Source organism: Engystomops pustulosus, chromosome 2, assembly GCF_040894005.1.
Source record: "Engystomops pustulosus chromosome 2, aEngPut4.maternal, whole genome shotgun sequence".
Lineage (NCBI taxonomy): Eukaryota > Metazoa > Chordata > Amphibia > Anura > Leptodactylidae > Engystomops > Engystomops pustulosus.
This window is the reverse complement of record NC_092412.1, coordinates 58,948,499-58,972,747: the sequence shown is the minus strand read 5'-3', so window position 1 is coordinate 58,972,747 and position 24,249 is coordinate 58,948,499. Positions and strand designations below refer to the sequence as shown.

Genomic DNA, 24,249 nt, shown 5'->3' with positions numbered 1-24,249 from the left:
ACTTAAAAAAAGTCATTTGAAAATGAGCAGACAAGCACATGATGTAGTTGGGAATGTGAGCTGCAGATAAAGATCCAGTTCCCATCAATTTATTTAACTGTCTGAATCTCCGGTGAGATTTCACATAAAGGAGGGAATTCTTGAAAGGATGCTTCTAACTTCTAGTTTCTTGAGGGGGCTGCTAGTTCAATTGGGGTAGAATCCGTTAATGGTGTCCCTCTAAATGAGATGTCTAATGTATAAATCCATACAAGTATCTATAATAAAGAAATAAACAATCAAGAATAATGTATTGAAGGAAAGTTCTTTATTGACAAGTTGTTCTTACATAAAACAGCACAAGTAGGATGTTATTAATATTCCCTCTCGGACGCAAGAAGTAATCCATTTAGATATTCTGCAAAAGAAAACATATTTGCATGTAAGTTTTGGATTTGCATACACTAGATACTGCAGGGAGTCTTTTGTAGTCTGGGTAATTTACAAGCATTAAGCCTTAAATCTAAATCCGCTTAGTAAAATTGTGATGAAAGTCTACTACAAGTTGCTCGGATTTAAAACAAGATTCACATTGACACACATCTTGTAAATACACATAGAATACCATGACAATGGTGTTTGTCAATCATATTACAGATATAATTTTGGAAAAAGGTATGGAAAGGTAGGTAGTGTGGCCATAACTACATGGACTGATCCATTAATCTTAATTTAACCTGCCATACCTGGACTTGTGCTGCTGCTTAGTTAAGGGTTAAAGTTCTGTATTCAAGGTCTAAAGCAGGGACTCATTGAAGACATCTTCGAGAGAAAATAAAATACTGGGGCACAGTTACTAAGCAGTCTCCACCAGAATTATGGCATAGACTGCATATAAATACATGTGCAAACTGATGCACAAAGTTCCTGCACATTGGGTGCATGCATGTGTGTCATTTTTTGAAGTTACAGTCAAGAATTTCATTTTCATATCCAGCTCTTACTCCGGACAGTAAATTTAACTGCGGATATCTCTGTGCCTGTAGCGCTTATAAATACAATCCTTATGCCGTATTAAAGGGGAGATTTTCCTCTTTAGAATGACACTAGAACTGTGTTATGGGTGCCATGGTTCAAAAGATACCTGACACCTTAAGCCTTTCTGCTGAAAGCAGAATGGAGGAGGGAGATGGAATGGTTACAAGCAGCTGCATGAAATATAGAAGCTCATGTTAGGAAAGTGCTGTTACCATACAAGAATTGGGTCCAATAATTCTGAAGGCAAAAGAGGAATTCAGGACTGGAAAGGTATCGTGATGTTCCGGAAGATGAGGATATTATTATATTTGAATAAATGTCAATTTCTTTGTTTAAGAATAAATGTGGATTTTTGTTCATAGGAAAAAAGAAGCTCTAATCATTTTTGCAGCAAAAAATACTATAAGACCTGGTCTTTTTTCAGAGAAACACAGGAGTATTATTAGTGTGACTTTTAAAGATACAAAAGTATTAAAAAGAAAAAATGACATACACTACACATATACTATGAATAATACACGACATATACTGCAGAATGATAATTATCTGCATATAAAACACTTACGCTGGTAATCCAGGAGGTGTAAGAGGAGACTTTGGTAAAGACGGAAGGTTTCTGGTAATAGTTGCATCCAAGAGAGGATCCAAAGCTGACAATACCATGGACCTGGTATTGACCATTAACAGCGCAGTTGAGGGGTCCACCAGAGTCACCCTAATGTAAAGTTTAAAAAAGAGAAGCATATTGTTTAGGTTATATAAATACATTTCATTTTATTTTGTTTAAATAGAAAAACACAGCAAAAAGATGAAACTTACATTGCAAGAAGACTTGACTCCATCTCCACCAGCGCAGACCATGGTGGTCTTCACAGTGCTTCCCCACCAGGAGCTCAGAGAGCAGGTAGCATGGGCAACAACGGGCAGAGTGGCTTGCTGTAGGATAGTGGCAAGAGATCCTCCAGCTGTGTGGGAAATTATAGTCTTTGATTAAGATCAATGTAATATGTGCATTATTACTTGTTTGCTCTTGTGACTTTCAACAATTATCAAACTGATGTTAGAATAAACATACTACTGGGGGTTCTTACTGTTTGATAGAACTCTAACTAAGGCTACATTCACACATGTGTATCAGGGACATATATACGGAACAAAAGAACAAAACTTATTTGCAGCGGCTTCTTTGTTATTCTCCTCAGTTTAGCCTACTCCTGCAGTAGCTGTGTCTGCTGGCTGTGTTGATTTCTCATGTGATTCCATAGAGTTTGTATACAGTATGGTTTTACAGAGGGGAGGGGCTGCTGCTCCCTGCTCACTCAGAGGGAGGAAAGGGGTTCATGTTACAGTGCTGCTGTGTGGATGCCAAAGTCTCCTGCTGGTTTCTACAAGTAGTTACATACTCTATGGTCCATTACAATATGCAATGTTCAGTTAATTTACTTATAAGAATCTCACTGGTTTTACTGCTAAGTTGCTTAATGAGAAAACACAAGACATCATGGTAAGTGATGGCAGCCTAATTTTGACTCAGCTACAGGGCAGAAACAGGAAGAGGTTAGTCTGTCCACTTCACTGCTTCTGAGGAAGATTTTTGACAAGTAGCACCAGAACATAAATTGCAATAACTCTGGAAAGAAAAGGACAAGCAGCACAATTTTGGCTTTGTTCTGTTTTTAAAGGGGGAATCGCATATAATGATTTGGTAAAAAATCATTTTGAAAACGGAGTTACGCTTTAAAAGTGGCTAAACAACCATATTGATTTTCTAAAATTTCTGTGAAAATGCATAATACAAAATACTTACTACTTGTTCTACCCCATCCAGTAACAACGCAGTTGTGACCATGGGCCAGAGTAGCTCCACTTGCTGGCAGAGTGGCCACTTTCACAGCAGTGTTCAGGGTAGCACTGGAGGCCAGCCACAGGATGGCAATATCATATCTACAGGGGAAAATAATACAAATATTTTCCTGTACATCAAGGAAAGTTTAAATAAAAATGTAAATATGGTCAAAACATCCAGACTGAATTGTAGGCCAAATTTAATTTAATTCTCATTCTATGAATGAAATGTTTTTAGGTATACTGTATAATAGGGCACACAAAAAATCCTTTGATTTTCTCAGAAATGCGCTGTATATTCCAGTGCGCCTTATATATGAACCGCACTTACAGGCAACACATACTGTATAATTTTTAAGAGTATTTAAGATCTCCACGCCAGCAATATCCTGCACCAGCCCATATTGTACACTGGGCGCAATACCCCACACTGGCAGGGCCGGCAGTACCACCAGCGCCATAGTGCTGACCACGCAGCAATCCTCATCGACTGCCTGAGTAAGCAATTTTACCCCTATACCTGCCAGCCCTGTAACAGGGGAAAGAGAGGGAGCCACAGGGAACCCCACAGGACTAACACCCTGCCTGAGGAGGGAAGAAGAAGGGGCAGAGGGAGACATCTTAACCCCTGCAGCATTACCCTTGCAACACTAATCCCTAACAGTCCATACCTCTGACACAAGCTCTGTGCACTGGAGGCACATTTGCCTGGAACAGCAGCTGCCTTGAACTGTGCACAGGTCTGCCACCTGCTGGTCATTCATCCTCATAATCAGGTGCACCTTATAATCTGGTGAACCTTATATATGAACCCAGTGGCGTAACAACCGCCGTAGCAGCCGTAGCGGTTGCTACGGGGCCCGTGAGGTTAAGGGGCCCGGGGATGCACGGACTCCATTCAGTGTCCCTTCAGTGTCGGATCATGCCCCCGGGCCCCTACCTCTGTGTCCGCTCCTAAACCCGCCCCCTCCGTGAGCCGCCCGTCCCCTCCGTGAGCCGCCCGCCCCCTCCGTGAGCCGCCCGCCCCCTGCACAGGGAGACCGAAGGTGACTACCAAGCCCCTCCCCCCCCCGACCCCAGGTGACCGCCTGCCTATCCCGCTGCATGCTGGCACAGGCGGCCGAGACAGAGCGGACTGACAGAGCGGACTGATGCCCCTCCTCCTCACTCTACAGCCCGCATGGGCTAACAAGTACCCGCCGACTCCTGCACTCCTCCCACCCCCAGCGCAGCATAATAGGCAACCGCCTGACTCCCCCAGTGTGACAAACCGCCCCCCCCCCCCCCGCGGCTGAACAAGCACACGGCACCTGCCCGAACGACCACGGCCCCCCGGCGGCTGAACAAGCACCCGGCACCTGCCCAAACCACCACGACCCCCCCGGCGGCTGAACAAGCACCCGGCACCTGCCCGAACGACCACGGCCCCCCCGGCGGCTGAACAAGCACCCGGCACCTGCCCAAACCACCACGACCCCCCCACGGACAAACAAGCACCCATCTGATCACCCACCTACCCACCTGAACACCAGCCTGAAGCCACGGCCCGGTCATCACCCATACAGCCCCAAAGCGTCTGATAAGGTAAGTATATACTTATGTATTTATCTTTGTGTATATATGTGTATATATCTGTGTATATATGTATATATGTATATATCTGTGTATATATGTATATACTGTGTATATATGTATATACTGTGTATATACTGTGTATATATGTATATACTGTGTATATACTGTGTATATATGTATATACTGTGTATATACTGTGTATATACTGTGTATATATATGTATATATGCTGTGTATATACTGTGTATATACTGTGTATATACTGTGTATATACGTATATACGTATATTCTGTGTATATACGTATATACTGTGTATATACTGTGTATATATGTATCTACTGTGTATATACTGTGTATATATGTATCTACTGTGTATATACTGTGTATATATGTATCTACTGTGTATATACTGTGTATATATGTATCTACTGTGTATATGTGTATATACTGTGTATATACTGTGTATATGTGTATATACTGTGTATATATGCGTATATACTGTGTATATACTGTGTATATATGCGTATATACTGTGTATATATGTATATACTGTGTATATACTGTGTATATATGCGTATATACTGTGTATATATGTATATACTGTGTATATACTGTGTATATATGCGTATATACTGTGTATATATGTATATACTGTGTATATACTGTGTATATATGCGTATATACTGTGTATATACTGTGTATATATGCGTATATACTGTGTATATACTGTGTATATACTGTGTATATACTGTATATATTAGGTGAAAAAAATGTTCTTCTTTATTCCATGTTTAAAAAGTACAACAAAGTACAGCCACATTTCGGCTCGCTAGGAGCCTTTTTCAAACATGGAATAAAGAAGAACATTTTTTTCACCTAATGCTAGACGTCTTGGAGTGCTGCCTATTTTCGTGATTATATATTGAAAGCCCTAGGGCCTGGTCCTATTGAGCTTGCACCCGCTATTCTCTACTTTTGTGTGGTGTTTGTATTTTCCTTGAGTATATGCAGTGTATATGTGTACATATGCATCTACTGTATTTATACATGCACATATTTATATAAGCATTTAAATATATGCACATATATGATGTATGTGTGTTTTTGCTATGTATATGGTATGTATGTAAATGATCTATGTACTGAATCTGTGTGTGTATTTCCCGTATGTGTTTGTATATGCTGTATGTATATGTAGCATGTGTGCACATGGAGTTTTTATGCTGCATGTATGTGTATATATGGTCAGTGTATACAGTAAGTGTGTTTAACATATATATAGTATATAATGTGTATGCAGTATATGTGATGTTTATATTCAGTATGTGTGTATATACTTTATGAGTTTGGATACACAGTGTAACAGAGTGCATAAATGTGTGTGTGTATACTTGTATGTATGTATATAGGTGTGAATATACGAGTGTAGAAATTTATATGTGTGTATATAATTGTATGTATATAGGAGTGTATAAATGTGTGTAGTTGTATAAACATGTATAAGGGTACATTCACAAGTACGTGTGAGCGACGTATTTCTGGCTGCAAATTTGCTGCTGGATATACATCCCTCACAGGCATCTATAGTGCTTCGGTACAGTGAGCACAACGAGTACCCACTGTTTTGAGCCATGTCCGCAAAAGAGATGGAGCCTGATCTATCTATGGCCGTAACAACGACCATGCGGCTCTATTCTCTATGGAGAGTGGAGGGGTGAGCCGCGATCACCTCTCCAGCACTCCAGACATGTGCCTGCCAGGCTGTAGCCAGGTGGGCATATGTTTATGTGAATGCCGCCTAAATATTTATATATTTTTTTATGGGGAAGGGGGCCCCATGCAGAAATCTGCTATGGGGCCCAGCCTCTCTTAGTTACGCCCCTGTATGAACCTAGACCTTTTAGCAGGCATTTATTGATGGTGCGCCTTATAATCCAGTGCTCCTTATAGTCCGAAAATTATTACATTTCTGCAACATACTGCAACATTACTCGCCATACTTGACCACTGTACAAAGAATAAAAATTAAAGTATCTTTATTATGTAACAACTGCATTTTGTGGTCTGCAAGCAATGGGCCTTGTGGTCCATCTGATTTGAGCAGGTGAACGCATCTCACCCCACCAATGTCTATAGGAATTGACTGTCCGGGGGCAAAAATGGACAGTAATATGACAGTAAAATGACAGCATTATGTTGTAGGCAGTTTGCACATTCCTGTGATTGTGCCCAATAGAAGGCAATGGAGCTGTGAGTTAGTCAAAGTTTGTGTGGCTAACTCACAGCCTATGCATTTGGTAGTGTGCATGAGGCCTAAGTAATAGTGTGCACTACAGGAAAATCTTTTTCAAAGTTGCCATTAATGTAAGTTATTTGAGTGAATTATATAATGTGATTTTGCTTTCATAATAAAATCTATTGGCAGGCAAGCCAGTTTCTTACCCAGCAGCCACATTGTTGGTGTTCCAGCTAGCGTGGATCCTTTTGGAGGAGACAGAAATGATCTGTTCGGTGCCATCATTAGCGCTAAGACTGTGCTCTCCAAGGGCCACACGGAAGGAAACAGATCTATTTGGGGAGAGACATGAAAATATGTAATGTCCATGTATTTAGTATTTTTCAAAGCAGTTTGAAGTAGGTATAAGTTGCACGGTTTCTTATTCATGCTATAAAATTACAAAAGAGCACATTTTTTACAGAAATTCTTTTTTCATAAATAAAATGTCTCCATTTTGCTTCCACTTTTGAGGTTTTACATCAACTGTCCTGAAGCATAGTCTGTATTATGGTCGCTTTTTATTTGCATCCGCATAAATCTGTCTCAAAAAAAAGTAAATGTTCAAACTAATGAATACTCTAAGGAAAAATAAAAGAATAGCTACATTTGGTTAATCTGTCTCCTTTCTTAAAAAAAACAGAAGAAAAAACAAAAAATCTAAATGTGTCTAAAATGATAATAATAAAAACTAGATATTGCCCAGCACAAACTATGTGTAATATTTGTGTTTACATCATCCTCGGTCAACAAGGTACGACTGAGGATGCTCAGATAAACATTGTTCTGTCTTTATTAGTGTGAATTAATCTGTGCTTGTACCAGGATTCTGACATCCTGGGAACCTATACTTAGTGTTTGTTATAGTTCTCACTTGACCAAACTTACGTGTATTTTGTCTGCTTATATCTGGCATCTCCTGACCCCTTGGCTAAACTTCCTGGGTATTCCTATTGTTTATCGATTTGGTACTTCATTACCCTCTAGGTTCTGACTCAGGTCTGATGACCTTTCTTATTTGTTTGTTTTGTCCCTTTGTCTTGTTTGTCTGTTGTTAGAGTCGTCTTGAGACAGTAAGTAGGTACTGTCTGGCAGGTTTAGTTTTAGGGCTCACAGTCTATGCCCCTCTCTCTGTTTCCCATCTTCCCTTATACAATAAGTCCTTCTGAGCTCCATTGATGGAAAAAAGTTATGGGCCTCATAAAATAATACATAGTTACAACTCAGGATTACCTGTCCACACAGTGAGCAGCAGTCAGAACACGGTTAGCACGGATGAGGGAAGCTCCACAGGTGTGGTACCAGCTGCTGCCAGAGAGATACTGGAGGGATACCTGGAGGAAGTTGATAATTGAAAATATTATAAATTAAACTTCCATTTATTAAAACAGTTTTCTTTTTCAGTCTTCCTTAATGTGAATTTATTTTTATTAAAGGAACATGAATTTCCTAACTTTATTATTATGGCTTAAATGTAAGTATTTTGTCTTTAAAATGTCTCAAATGTGTTATTTTTTACCAAACTACTTTACACTTTGGCCAGTTTACTCCAGAATTGTCATGTGAATCCAGATGGTAGACAGATTTATGAAGTGCAACTTTATAAACGTGGGCATAAGTTTACCCCGTTTAATAAACAAACCCATTTATTTGTTTAGAGTATTGCATTTAAAAGTACATACAATAAATACTGACCTGCCAGGGCCAGGCGTTCTTAGCGGCATTAGTTCCTCCTACCACGCGTCCATTATCATTTTCAATGTCTTCAATATAGCGGATGTCATCAAGACATTGTCCTATGGGCAGAAAGACAGAAAGGTTATTACTTATTATTAGGTATTGGTTTAAAATATCACTGAGGCTTAGGAAACAACCACCAAAGCCCTTCAGGCTCATTTTCAAAGTTGATTTTAGAACAAAAAGCCATATATAACAAATATAAGAAGTTTACTATAGTTACAGTGCCTGGATCTATGAGTAAGGCCACTTTGATACAGCCATATGCTAGGCTACGGCTGGGTGAGGATACATCTATTCAATGGAGAGAAGAAGAGTTAAAGGGACCCTACCACCCCGATTCTACCTATAAAGGTAGAAGGGGTGGTAGGTGGATAAATGGGACGTGAGGATAGCCCTTTTTTGGGCTAATCCTCACGTCCCGGGTGTCTTTTACAAAACTTTATTGGAGGCATATGTAAATTTTTTTATGCGGCTACTGGGGCGTGGAGTAGCCGGACATGAGGCTACACAGCGCGGCTACTCCACGCCCCAGTAGCCACTTTACTCCGCCTACCAGGTAATCTTTGGCGCGCAGCTCCTCGTAGCTGCGTGCCCTCGTCCTAGTCCCCAGCGTTCTGCGCAGATGCCGGGGGACCAGGACGAGGGACCAGGACGAGGGACGAAGACAAATCACTGCCGAACTATAAAGCTATGTCTAGAAAGCTTATAACGTGCCCTATAAATGCATTAATACCACCTGCAATGATGAAATGTAAGTAGGATAAGTAAAGGGGTATTCCCAGATTAATCATTTACGACATATCCACAGGATATGTAATAAGTTGATGATAGGTGTGGGGGGAGGGGGACATGACTTTGGTATGGGGGGACCTAGAACGTCTGCATTGTTAATGTAGTTGTATTGTATTAACAGGTGTTGATCTGCTTTAAGGGGACCAAATATGTGGTTTGTGGTGCAGGTCTATAAGGGACAAAGTACGTAATTTCAAGTGAGGTAATGTGCGAGGGGTGGATGTCACTTCCTGTCCTGTTTCTCTATTCTTCTTTCTCTCACCAGAAGAAACATGTCTGCTGCCTGGGGGAGTATAATCCTAGGGTTATATCACACTGTAGTGACCACATACACCTCACACATCATGTTCTAGTGTAGAATCATCTTCTATATTATATTTGAGATGATTATTACCTCAGAAATCATAATTTCCAATGGTGTTCTCGGCGATCTCCCCCAGCGAAGGCAGCTGTGTCTCACTAGACCCCTATGTGAGTTGCGGGCGGCCACGGGCCGTTGTGCGTTGCACACAGGGACAGTCAGCGACTCAGCAACTCTGTTGGAGACTGGTGGGGGCCCCTTAAAAAGTGAAAGTGTTCGGGGCCCCGGGGCTCGAGCCCCATGAGCCCCTCCTTTAATCCGGCCCTGATGGCAGACATGACTGTATATCGGCTTATTACCTCATACACTGTGGATATGGCTGCTTAATGTTACTGGGGAGAAATATTTTATAATATTATGTGAACATGCTGCAGGGGTGACCTGCTCCCAGATACCTCACATAGTGCAGACATGGCTGTGGAGGTACCTGCTTCACACAGGGATTGCTATGGGTGTTTTATTACCTCACACAGAGTTGATATTGATGTTTTTCTATTGCATGGGAGCTTTCTGCTGCTCCTATGTGCTCTTACAGAAGACATGGCTGATACATCAGATATTACAGCAGACATGGCTGATACATCACATATTGTTTTTATTGATACCAATTTGAGGGATGTGCAAAATTTTGATAATTTTTGATCTTTTTAATTTAGTTCTATTTTGTGAGGCTAAACCACAATAAAACTGTAATTTAAGTAACTAAGAATATTTTCCCTTCTACAAGGGAAAATTTATGTCAGTTTATGTAAAATACTTTCAGAAAAGAAATGTTAGAATAAACAGTATTTCAATATCAGTGACCTAAATCCCTATTTTGGGCAAATGTTGTCCTTTTTATATTATATTTACTAAAAGGTTTGGAGTAAAATAAAAGTCATGATTTGAAAAATGTGAATATTTATACATTATAGGAAATAGTTAAACATTATAGGAAATTACAATGCTTCATGAGATCTTATCCAGAACTGGTATAGAAATTGTATTTTGAACTCTGCCTGAAGGGACATCATGCACAAAAAAACTCAAATGTGGTGGGTTTAATCCAAACGGGGCATTTAAAAAAATATATATTTAACAATATTGTAAAAGAAGAATCACATATAGATAAAGGGTAGCTCTGAGAATTATACCAACAAAAAGTAAATAATGCAAAAGCTGGTGTTGGCCATTTTTAGTTTAGCGGAAGGACCACAGTACAGGTTCCTTAACTATCTGACAAAATAACCCAAAACCAATGTACACTATAGTAAAGTACCGGATCACTGAGCCCACTGCCAGGGACTGTACACACAGTGGATACTTGCATCTCCAGTTATCTGGCACAAAGGACAGGTATCATTCTGCAAAAATCTGGAAACTTACCGCAGATGACAAGAGCAGCTATTACTAGAAACCTGAACATCGTGATCCGATCCGCTGAGAAATCCTCTACACAACCTGTTCAGTGCCTCCTCTTTATATACCATTAATGATGTGATCATTCCTAGTGAGAATATTTCCAGGTGTTGTAGTTATAACCAGTGGTAAATAAAAGTCCAGTTCTCCTCAAGGACTTATATAAGTTTAGTAGCAGAAATAGACATAATAAACATAGATTGTCAGGCTTTTATCAAAGTCCAGTTTATGCATTTACCAAGCTGTTGATAATTTCCAGTGTGTAACATCTTATAAATACATTAGTGGCTCTTGTCACGTTGTCAATGTCTATGAAAAACAGATCTGATCGACATAGGTTCATTGGGTCGATTCTGGCCCACAAAAGTATTTGTATTGGTCTGTAGAATGGATAGCCCCACTGAAGGAATTCTGGTGCCTGTGTACACAATCCGTCTATGTGGATGGACAGCGAGGGAAAGGTGTGTCGTAAGCAAACATTCACAGGACTGTGATGTCAGCGAAGTACCTCTAGGCCAGCAAATAAGTTGATTGGTGGGCTACAGGGACGTTGCACCATAGTCATCATGTAAAAAAACTATGCAGTGACTGAAAATAGCTGCATTGCTGATTGACAATACACAGACAAGTAAATCTGGTATTGGCTTGAACAGAAGCCACTTATTGTGGACTACAAAGAATGCTGTGTAAGGGTTCATTCACATTGCCGTCTGGGGGGATGTATATGCGGCCGCAAATATACGTCCCCATAGACGGCAATGGCGGCCCAGTGGCAGTACGGTCCACACACACGTGGCAATATTCTGCCCCATACACGGGGGGAAGATAGAGCATGCTCTATCTTTCCCCATGTGTGCGACCGTGTGTCGCTGTTTCCCATGGTGGGGTTGCCTCCTCCTCCTCTCGAGCGCACAGTGGTAGCTGGGCGGGCATATGGTTGTGTAAATGTACCCTTAGGTGAGGAGCAGGAATGATGAGCTATGGTGACCTAAACCTGGCCTTGGCTTGAATGTATTAGTGAACTGTGGACTGTTGTGAGCAGAGCATTGGCATGGGGTGTGGTAGTGATGAGTACCAGTAAGCAATGGAGTGGTGAATATAACCTGACCTTGGATTTGAACTGTGAGTTGAGGAGCCACTAACTTTGAAGTAACTGAGGAAATGGTTGGTTTGTACTCCATTCAAGGTCACACTACATGCCTCTTGTGCACTGAGAAGCTGATTTGCATTAATATAAAACTAGAATTTTTTCTATAGTGAAAAATCACTGCCGAACTATAAAGCTATGTCTAGAAAGCTTATAACGTGCCCTATAAATGCATTAATACCACCTGCAATGATGAAATGTAAGTAGGATAAGTAAAGGGGTATTCCCAGATTAATCATTTACGACATATCCACAGGATATGTAATAAGTTGATGATAGGTGTGGGGGGAGGGGGACATGACTTTGGTATGGGGGGACCTAGAACGTCTGCATTGTTAATGTAGTTGTATTGTATTAACAGGTGTTGATCTGCTTTAAGGGGACCAAATATGTGGTTTGTGGTGCAGGTCTATAAGGGACAAAGTACGTAATTTCAAGTGAGGTAATGTGCGAGGGGTGGATGTCACTTCCTGTCCTGTTTCTCTATTCTTCTTTCTCTCACCAGAAGAAACATGTCTGCTGCCTGGGGGAGTATAATCCTAGGGTTATATCACACTGTAGTGACCACATACACCTCACACATCATGTTCTAGTGTAGAATCATCTTCTATATTATATTTGAGATGATTATTACCTCAGAAATCATAATTTCCAATGGTGTTCTCGGCGATCTCCCCCAGCGAAGGCAGCTGTGTCTCACTAGACCCCTATGTGAGTTGCGGGCGGCCACGGGCCGTTGTGCGTTGCACACAGGGACAGTCAGCGACTCAGCAACTCTGTTGGAGACTGGTGGGGGCCCCTTAAAAAGTGAAAGTGTTCGGGGCCCCGGGGCTCGAGCCCCATGAGCCCCTCCTTTAATCCGGCCCTGATGGCAGACATGACTGTATATCGGCTTATTACCTCATACACTGTGGATATGGCTGCTTAATGTTACTGGGGAGAAATATTTTATAATATTATGTGAACATGCTGCAGGGGTGACCTGCTCCCAGATACCTCACATAGTGCAGATATGGCTGTGGAGGTACCTGCTTCACACAGGGATTGCTATGGGTGTTTTATTACCTCACACAGAGTTGATATTGATGTTTTTCTATTGCATGGGAGCTTTCTGCTGCTCCTGTGTGCTCTTACAGAAGACATGGCTGATACATCAGATATTACAGCAGACATGGCTGAAACATCAGATATTACAGCAGACATGGCTGATACATCACATATTACAGCAGACATGGCTGATACATCACATATTACAGCAGACATGGCTGATACATCACATATTACAGCAGACATGGCTGATACATCACATATTACAGCAGCCATGGCTGATACATCAGATATTACAGCAGACATGGATGATACATCAGATATTACAGCAGACATGGCTGATACGTCAGATATTACAGCAGACATGGCTGATACATCACATATTACAGCAGCCATGGCTGATACATCACATATTACAGCAGACATGGCTGATACATCACATATTACAGCAGACATGGCTGAAACATCAGATATTACAGCAGACATGGCTGATACATCAGATATTACAGCAGCCATGGCTGATACATCAGATATTACAGCAGACATGGCTGATACATCAGATATTACAGCAGCCATGGCTGATACGCTGATACATCAGATATTACAGCAGACATGGGTGATACATCAGATATTACAGCAGACATGGCTGATACAGCACATGTTACAGCAGACATGGCTGATACATCAGATATTACAGCAGACATGGCTGATACATCACATATTACAGCAGCCATGGCTGATACATCAGATATTACAGCAGACATGGCTGATACATCACATATTACAGCAGACATGGGTGATACATCACATATTACAGCAGACATGGCTGATACATCACATATTACAGCAGCCATGGCTGATACATCAGATATTACAGCAGACATGGCTGATACATCACATATTACAGCAGCCATGGCTGATACATCACATATTACAGCAGACATGGCTGATACATCAGATATTACAGCAGACATGACTGATACGTCAGATATTACAGCAGCCATGGCTGATACATCACATATTACAGCAGACACGGCTGATACATCACATATTATAGCAGACATGGCTGATACATCAGATATTACAGCAGACATGGCTGATACGTCAGATATTACAGCAGACATGGCTGATACATCATATATTACAGCAGACATGGCTAAAACATCAGATATTACAGCAGACATGGCTGATACATCACATATTACAGCAGACATGGCTGATACATCACATATTACAGCAGACATGGCTGATACATCACATATTACAGCAGCCATGGCTGATACATCACATATTACAGCAGACATGGATGATACATCAGATATTACAGCAGACATGGCTGATACGTCAGATATTACAGCAGACATGGCTGATACATCACATATTACAGCAGCCATGGCTGATACATCACATATTACAGCAGACATGGCTGATACATCACATATTACAGCAGACATGGCTGAAACATCACATATTACAGCAGACATGGCTGATACATCAGATATTACAGCAGCCATGGCTGATACATCAGATATTACAGCAGACATGGGTGATACATCAGATATTACAGCAGACATGGCTGATACAGCACATGTTACAGCAGACATGGCTGATACATCAGATATTACAGCAGACATGGCTGATACATCACATATTACAGCAGCCATGGCTGATACATCAGATATTACAGCAGACATGGCTGATACATCACATATTACAGCAGACATGGGTGATACATCACATATTACAGCAGACATGGCTGATACATCACATATTACAGCAGCCATGGCTGATACATCAGATATTACAGCAGACATGGCTGATACATCACATATTACAGCAGCCATGGCTGATACATCACATATTACAGCAGACATGGCTGATACATCAGATATTACAGCAGACATGACTGATACGTCAGATATTACAGCAGCCATGGCTGATACATCACATATTACAGCAGACACGGCTGATACATCACATATTATAGCAGACATGGCTGATACATCAGATATTACAGCAGACATGGCTGATACGTCAGATATTACAGCAGACATGGCTGATACATCATATATTACAGCAGACATGGCTGATACATCAGATATTACAGCAGACATGGCTGATACATCACATATTACAGCAGACATGGCTGATACATCAGATATTACAGCAGACATGGCTGATACATCACATATTACAGCAGACATGGCTGACACATCAGAAATTACAGCAGACATGGGTGATACATCACATATTACAGCAGACATGGCTGATACATCACATATTACAGCAGACATGGTCGATACATTACATAGACTGCTGGGAATAGGAGAAAATCTGTGTATTTGGGTAAGTAATTGGCTTAGTGATAGAAAACAGAGGGTGGTCATTTATGGCACATTCTCAGATTGGGTTGATGTTACCAGTGGAGTGCCACAGGGGTCAGTATTGGGGCCACTTCTTTTTAATATTTTTATTAATGACCTTGTAGTGGGTTTACACAGTCAAGTTTCAATATTTGCAGATGATACTAAGCTGTGTAAAGTAATAAATACTGAGGTCGATAGTTTAGCATTACAGAGGGATTTGTGGAAGCTTGAGGGATGGGCAGAGAAATGGTTGATGAGGTTTAATGTAGATAAATGTAAAGTTATGCACTTGGGCCATGGAAACAAAAAGTATAATTATGTTCTAAACGGTCAATTACTTAGTAAAACTGGAGCTGAAAAGGACTTGGGGGTATTGGTGGATGGTAAACTTAATTTTAGTGACCAGAGCCAGGCGGCTGCTGCTAAAGCAAATAAAATAATGGGATGTATCAAGAGAGGAATAGATTCTCATGATAAAGACATAGTTCTGCCCTTATACAAATCCCTGGTCAGACCACACATGGAATATTGTGTACAGTTTTGGGCACCAGTGTATAAAAAGGATAAAGTAGAGCTGGAACGGGTGCAGGGGAGAGCAACCAGGATTATTAGGGGAATGGGGGAACTAGAATACACTGACAGATTAAAAAATTTGGGATTATTCAGTTTAGAAAAAAGACGACTGAGGGGAGACCTCATTACAATGTACAAATACCTGAACGGACAGTACAAGGATTTCTCCAAAGATCTTTTTATACCTCGGCCTGTGACCAGGACAAGGGGGCATCCTCTACGCCTAGAGGAGAGGCGATTCTACCATCACCATAGACAAAGGTTCTTTACTGTAAGAGCAGTGAGACTATGGAACTCTCTGCCGCAGGAGGTTGTTATGGCCGACTCTATGTACATGTTCAAGAGAGGCCTGGATGACTTTCTGGAGAGAAAAAATATCACGGGTTATGGGGATAAAACATTTATTTAATTCTTAAAGGTTGGACTTGATGGACTTGCATCTCCTTCCAGCCTTATATACTATGATACTATGATATTATAGCAGACATGGCTGATACATCAGATATTACAGCAGACATGGCTGATACATCAGATATTACAGCAGACATGGCTGATACATCGCATATTACAGCAGACATGGGTGATACATCACATATTACAGCAGCCATGGCTGATACATCACATATTACAGCAGCCATGGCTGATACATCACATATTACAGCAGACATGGCTGATACATCAGATATTACAGCAGACATGGCTGATACATCAGATATTACAGCAGACATGGCTGATACATCAGATATTACAGCAGACATGGCTGATACATCACATATTACAGCAGCCATGGCTGATATGTCAGATATTACAGCAGACATGGCTGACACATCAGAAATGACAGCAGACATGGCTGATACATCACATATTACAGCAGACATGGGTGATACATCACATATTACAGCAGCCATGGCTGATACATCACATATTACAGCAGACATGGCTGATACATCACATATTACAGCAGCCATGGCTGATATGTCAGATATTACAGCAGACATGGCTGACACATCAGAAATTACAGCAGACATGGCTGATACATCACATATTACAGCAGCCATGGCTGATATGTCAGATATTACAGCAGACATGGCTGACACATCAGAAATTACAGCAGACATGGCTGATACATCACATATTACAGCAGCCATGGCTGATATGTCAGATATTACAGCAGACATGGCTGATACATCAGATATTACAGCAGCCATGGCTGAGACATCAGATATTACAGCAGACATGGGTGATACATCAGATATTACAGCAGACATGGCTGATACATCACATATTACAGAAGCCATGGCTGATACATCAGATATTACAGCAGACATGGGTGATACATCACATATTACAGCAGACATGGCTGATACATCAGATATTACAGCAGCCATGGCTGAGACATCAGATATTACAGCAGACATGGGTGATACATCAGATATTACAGCAGACATGGCTGATACATCACATATTACAGAAGCCATGGCTGATACATCACATATTACAGCAGACATGGGTGATACATCACATATTACAGCAGACATGGCTGTGTATGTGGCCTCCATCTTAGTCACTGACCATGAGGGATGCAGGTTATTGCCCCTCCCTGTGTATTGGGTCTAGTGTTATGTATATAACTTCCTTCTCACTGCTGCTGCCACCAAGTTATTTTTACCACTGAGGGGGTACATGCAGCCTTAGTTGATATTATCAAAAAAAGCTCTGTAGTATAAGACTACATGTGCTCATGTATATATTACATAGGAGGTGGATGGGACAGTAGTGGGGAGTACATTTAGCCTTAGGCTGGTGCCACACACACCTCTTTGTCTGCGTTTGAAAACGCGAATGCAGACAAAGCCGCACCCACCGGGGCAGGCCGCGGCCTGATCGCATCGGCGTTTCTATGGAAACGCCTACGATCGGGAATAAGCCGCCAGTGTTTCGCATTAAATTAAGTCTCCTGCATCAGGTTTTATAATGGCAATTTGCATATACTCCAGAATGTTATAGAGAGTGAACAGCAATTAATTGCAAAGTCAATATTTGCCTAGAAAATGAACTTTTTCCTCCAAAACACATGTTTGATGTGTTGATGAGGACAGTGCTGGAGATCAATCTGTCATGATTAAGTAAGAATCACACCACTGGACACTTTAAAAGGAGGCTGGTGCTTGGCATCATTGTTTCTCTTCTGTTAACCATGGTTATCGCTAAAGAAACACATGCAGTCATCATTGCACTGCACAAAACTGGCCTAACAGGGAAGACTATCGCAGCTAGAAAGATTGCACCTCGGTCAACAATCTATCACATCATCAAGGAATTCAAGGAGAGAGGTTCCATTGTTGCCAAAAAGGCTCCAGGTGCCCAAGAAGGACCTGCAAGCGCCAGGACCGTCTCTTAAAAGTGTTTCAGCTTCGGAATTGGGCTGCCAGCAGTACAGAGCTTGCCCAGGAATGGCAGCAGGCAGGTGTGAGTGCATCTGCACGCACTGTGAGGAGGAGACCCTTGGAACAAGGCCTGGTGTCAAGGAGGGCTGCAAAGAAGCCACTTCTCTCCAGAAAAAACATCAGGGACAGACTGATATTCTGCAAAAGGTACAGGGAGTGGACTGCCGAGGACTGGGGTAAAGTCATTTTCTCTGATGAATCCCCTTTCCGATTGTTTGGGACATCTGGAAAACAGCTTGTTCAGAGAAGACAAGGTGAGCGATACCACCAGTCTTGTCTCATGCCAACTGTAAAGCATCCTGCAACCATTCATGTGTGGGGCAGCTTCTCAGCCAAGGGAATCGGCACCCTCACAGTCTTGCCTAAAAACACATCCATTAATAAAGAATGGTACCAGAATGTCCTCCAAGAACAACTTCTCCCAACCGTCCAAGAGCAGTTTGGTGATGAACAATGCCTTTTTCAGCATGATGGAGCACCTTGCCATAAAGCAAAGGTGATAACTAAATGGCTCAGGGAACAAAACATAGAGAATTTGGGTCCATGGCCTGGAAACTCCCATGATCTTATTCCTACTGGGAGGTGGAGTCGGAGGGGAGTGACACACCTCAAAATTTGGGCTGGTTTATTTATGGTCAAGACGCACATGGTTGCGGGGCTCTCACAGGGTGGTGTCCGGTGGTATGGGGAGCCCGGGAGATGAGAGTAACCACCTAATGGCGGCTGGCACTTGCGGCTGGAGGTAATGGAACATATTTTCCTTGTTTTGTGTGCCTGACCTTTTGTGGCCTCGAGGACCATCTACCTATGTAAATGTATATATATTTTTGTTTATATTTTAAGTATGGCTCCCCATTTAGTTGTCACCTCTCAAGTCAGTACGTTTTTGGCTTGGGCTATGTTGCAGACCTTCCTATCTAACTTAAATTTGAAATTATAATAATGATAATTCTTTATTTGTATAGCGTACAGGGCTTGCCAGGTTGGTCCCCGTCCCCATGGGGCTCACAGTCTGGTCAACCAACCAGTATGTTTTATAAGTTAAACACAGATCCGGAAACAAATATTTCTTATGGCGGTTGGGTATATAAGAACAGGTGGGCATTATATTCTATTATTACATTATGTTATAAGACCTTGCTCATTAACACCTTCCCGATGCGCGCCGTCCGGGTCTCGGAGAGGGCTCGGTAGGTCTTTGCCGCATATTGCAGCAAAGGCTTACCAGTAACACCTGCGATCGGTGCCAGCACCAGTCGTGGGTGTTCTCCCATCAATCGCCGCCGACGGATTAAAAAAAGATGGCGGCGCCCATGCGTGACGTCATCGGGGAGCAGCGATCCATCACATGACAGCCTTGGGTCTTCCGAATACCCGAGGCTGTCACGTTTTAACCCATTCATTATAATGTGCTAATTGCAGTAGTATGGCAGTATATGATAGGATCGATAAGACAACCTAGGGTTAAAGTACCCTAGGGAGTCTGAAAAATAGTAAAAGTAAAAATAAAAAAAGATTTTAAAAAATTATAACAAAAACCTAAAAATGCAGATCACCCCGCTTTCCCTAGAACTGATATAAATATTAATAAACAGTAAAAATCATAAACTCAAACTATAATAACGGTTTTTCATTGCGTTTAACACCGTAATGGAAAATAGCCCCCAAAGTCGAAAATGTCACTTTTTTGCCATTTTGAAAAATTAAAAAAAACAATAAAAAGTGATCAAAAAGTCACACAGTCCTAAAAATTATAGCAATGAAAACGCCATCAAAAGTCGCAAATAATGACACCACCCACCGCTCCGTACACCAAAGTATGAAAAAGTTATTGGCTCCAGAAGATGGCAAAATAAAAAAAAATATTTTTGTACAGGAAGTTTTAATTTTTGTAAACGTATGAAAACATTCTAAAACCTATACAAATTTGGTATCCCTGTAAGCATACCGACCCAAAGAATAAAGTAAACATGTCATTTGGGGCGCACAGTGAAAGCTGTAAAATCCAAGTCCACGAGAAAATGTCGCAAATGTGTTTTTTCACCATTTTCTCTGCATTTGGATTTTTTCCCGCTTCCCAGTACACGGCATGGAATATTAAATACAGTCACTATGAAATGCAATCTGTTACACAGAAAACAAGCCATCACTGAGCTCTTTATGTGGAAAAAAAAAAGTTATAGATTTTTGAATGTGGTGAGTGAAAAATGGAAGTGAAAAAACTAAAAGGGCCAGGTCGTTAAAGGGTTAATGGTTATATCCTGTAATCTGGCATTTAAAGTGGGGCCTCTGATGTATTTTGCGATTTGGTACAATCAAGTTAAAAGGTTATTCTTGCAATTTGCTTGACTGATATATTATGAAAGGATGTAGACAGGAGTAAGATTTTGATATATACTACATACATACTGAAAAATATTTATATAACCACAAAAAAAATTGTTTTATGGATCCTTGAAGTTTCTAATGATTTCACCAAAAAAAAAAAAATCATGAGTATGGCCCCCTGGTGTGGAGGGGTAACCATCGTGGCTATGTCCCCCTGGTGTGGAGGGGCGACCCACGGTATGGCCTCCTGGTGTGGAGGGGCGACCCACGGTATGGCCTCCTGGTGTGGAGTGGTAACCATCACAGGTATGGTCCCCCGGTGTGGGGGGGTAACCATCACTGGTATGGTCCCCTGGTGTGGAGGGGTAACCATCACTGGTATGGTACCCTGGTATGGAGGGGTGACCATTATGGTATGGCCCCCTGGTGTGGAGGGGTAACCATCATGGGTATGGTCCCCTGGTGTGGGGGGGTAACCATCACGGGTATGGTCCCCTGGTATGGAGGGGTGACCATTATGGTATGGTCCCCTGGTGTGGATGGGTAACCATCACAGGTATGGTCCCCTGGTGTGGTTTTTCCTCTCCTGAGTGCTGTGGGATGACTCTTTGTGAGTCGGAGGTTGGCCAGATTTTATGGTTGCCTGGACACTATTTTATGAGGTATACGTTCATGTCTTTGATTAAACAAAATATATGAATTATAACATATATTTGATTTAAAAATAAGTATAGAATATAGAGTCAGATACAGTATCGTTGGACATCTTCTCCTAGGATGTTCATCTCCTCTGCTCAGGGTGTCCATCTCATCTTTTATTCAATAAAACTTGCATAAGAAATAAAGTCATTTATTCCATGCAGTTTGATGGAGTTAATTCTGAATGTCCATTGAGCTTCCTTCCTAAGGATCATTCTGTCCCAATCCCCTCCTCTAGCTGATGGTCTCACTTCCTCAATACCTCTAAATGATATTGCTTTTTGGTTACCCTGATGGTATCTCCACATATGCTTGGACACGTGCAGGTGGCTATGTACACCACTCCTGATGTGGAATAGTTAATTAAGTCCCGTATCTCAAATTTTTCCGATGTGGATGCACTTGTTACATATTTACAGGGTGTTATCCATCTGCACGCAGAGCAGTGTCCACAGCGAAAAGTTCCTTTAGGTCTTCTTTCGAGCCATGTCTCACTGGGTTTAGATAGTGGTAGATAGCTATGGACTAATAGGTCCTTCAGATTTCTTCCCCTTCTATAGCTTATTGTTTGGGGGGAATCATTTGAGCTATTTCTTTATCGTGCAAGAGGATGTCCCAATGCTTGCTGATGATACCCCTGATCTCCTTATTGTTACCATCATATGTGCCAATGATTCGTGTTGCTTGTTCAGAACTACTGTCTCTTTCTTTTGGTGCCATCGCTGTACCTCGGCATTGGTGGAAGAAGGTGTCCCCGAAGAGGAAATAGTTAAGGCTGAGGACATATGTAAGGAGATCTACAAGGAACTTATTGTGCTGATAGTACTGCACTTCCCTTGCCTGTAGGAAAAAACGCACTGCCTCAATCCCCTTCTCGTGGGGGATCGAAGAATATAAGGCTTCGACGTCTAAACTTGCCAGAAAGTGACTAGCGTCAACCTGGAGTCCTTCCAATTTCTTAAGAACCTCCATGGTGTCTCTCACGTAGGATGGAAAGGACAGTACAAAAGGCCTCAACAGATTATCTAGATAGCAGCTTGCATTTTGTGTTAAATTGTTCATACCTGAGACTATGGGTCTGCCTTTTAGGGGCGGGTACCCCTGTACTTTTGGGATTGAATAAAAGACTGCCATTTGAGGATGCTTAGGCAGAATAAACTTGTATTCCGTCTCAGAAAGTTCTCGTGCCAGAGCTGAGTTCAAGATAATTTTAAGATCGTCTTTAAATGTCTTTGTTGGATTTTTGTCCAATTTTTGATAGCATTGGGCATCACCAAGAATACATAGGCACATATTTTCATACATATCCCTATGCATACATACTATGTTCCCACCCTTGTCTAATGTTTTAATATAAATAGGGTTGGGATCATCACGTAGGGAGTTCAAAGCTTCAGTATCCTCTTTACTGAAATTCCTGTGTTGGTAATTCTTAGGATTGAGCTTTTTCAAATTCTTTGTCACTAGATAAAGAAATAAATCAATCTCTGTATAGTCTCCTATTGGGGGGGGGGGGCTTTAGTACTTTTTAACTTGAGCTCTGTGTAAGGACCCTTTCCTTCTTCTCTGCTTGCCTTGGCAGACAGAGATTCCAGATTTAAAAAACCCTCAATGTCAGCTTCTTCTAAGCCGTGTTCAATACAGCTTTTCCTGTTCTGAATTTGATAATATTTCCGCTACTTGAGCTTTCTTGCAAAGAGATTGATGTCCTTTGTCCATTCAAAGATGTTAGTCTGGACATCTGGGACAAATGACAAACCCCTTGCAAGGACATTCATCTCCTGCTTAGTTAAAATATGGGATGCTAGGTTTATCACTTGGGAGGTTGTCTGTTCTTCCTGACTCTGAGTCTGTCTGCCTTTCAGGGGATATGGGGGTGGGCCAAGGGGACGATCTAAAAAATTCCCTCTTTGACTTCTGCCTCTGTTTCTTCCTCCTCTTTGTCTATTTTGACCTCTTCCACTAGATATAGCACTGCCTTCTATATCCGCAGCCTCTGCCTCAGATGACGTGATGTCCCTGTCAAATGTTTTTATAGGTCTTTTTTGTAAGACTTCACTTTTTTATCTCTGAAGTCTTGAGTGTCCCTTATATACTGCACGTGTTTACATTCTTTAATGTGGGCAGTGCATTTGGTCATAGTGGCTTCTGAAATTTTTTCTCTTTTTTCAAAACTAGGGTCTGAAGCAAAGCTCCTTACTTTCTCAATAGCAGCGTTAAGCTGTAGTAAAAGTCTAGCTGGATTCTCTCTTCTTCATCTAGGATTTACATCAGTCTGAGAGAACTTTTGGTTGCCTCCTTCTCCCACCTCTCGTTAATATTTGCTATCTTAACTTGGATTGCTGGGAGTAGGGGTATCCTTAACCCTCTAGGGACGAACTTGTTGGCTATATAGGTCTCAAGACCTTAAGTTCCCACCAGGAGCATATGTGTTCTTTGTAAAGTGCGGTTAATTCATTGAACACTATTGAGGGAGATTCAATTTGGAATGATACTGTGCCTTCAGAAAACACCTCTTTTGCCTCATCTAGTCATCTGTCATTATTGACATTGACATCCAAGAAGCCTGCCATTCCTGTGTTCTGTTTGACTAAAATTACAACTATTTGTCACTGAAGGGGGATCGCGGTGGGTCGTTCA

The 24,249-nt window shown here is 41.5% G+C and overlaps 1 protein-coding gene across 1 annotated transcript; it reads right to left on the bottom strand.

Annotated features, from left to right (window-relative positions):
• Positions 1–288: 288 nt before the first annotated feature.
• On the bottom strand, positions 289–11,055 carry LOC140117752 (chymotrypsin-like elastase family member 1). Its single transcript, XM_072134775.1, has 8 exons — positions 10,970–11,055; positions 8,407–8,507; positions 7,945–8,045; positions 6,879–7,004; positions 2,825–2,961; positions 1,837–1,982; positions 1,583–1,732; positions 289–397 (listed from the first exon to the last, which is right to left on the bottom strand). Exons 1-8 carry the CDS (start codon positions 11,007–11,009, stop codon positions 389–391), a joined length of 810 nt encoding a protein of 269 aa, XP_071990876.1. The 5' UTR covers positions 11,010–11,055; the 3' UTR covers positions 289–388.
• Positions 11,056–24,249: the final 13,194 nt, after the last annotated feature.

What these genes read in the sequence shown, in the direction of transcription:
- LOC140117752 (XM_072134775.1), bottom strand. Translation starts at nt 11,009, where the DNA reads ATGTTCAGGTTTCTAGTAATAGCTGCTCTTGTCATCTGCG. An exon ending in AGCTGCTCTTGTCATCTGCG is followed by an intron (nt 8,508 to 10,969) that starts GTAAGTTTCCAG and finishes TTCTGCCCATAG; the next exon opens with GACAATGTCTTGATGACATC. An exon ending in ACCAACAATGTGGCTGCTGG is followed by an intron (nt 2,962 to 6,878) that starts GTAAGAAACTGG and finishes TTTCCCCTGTAG; the next exon opens with ATATGATATTGCCATCCTGT.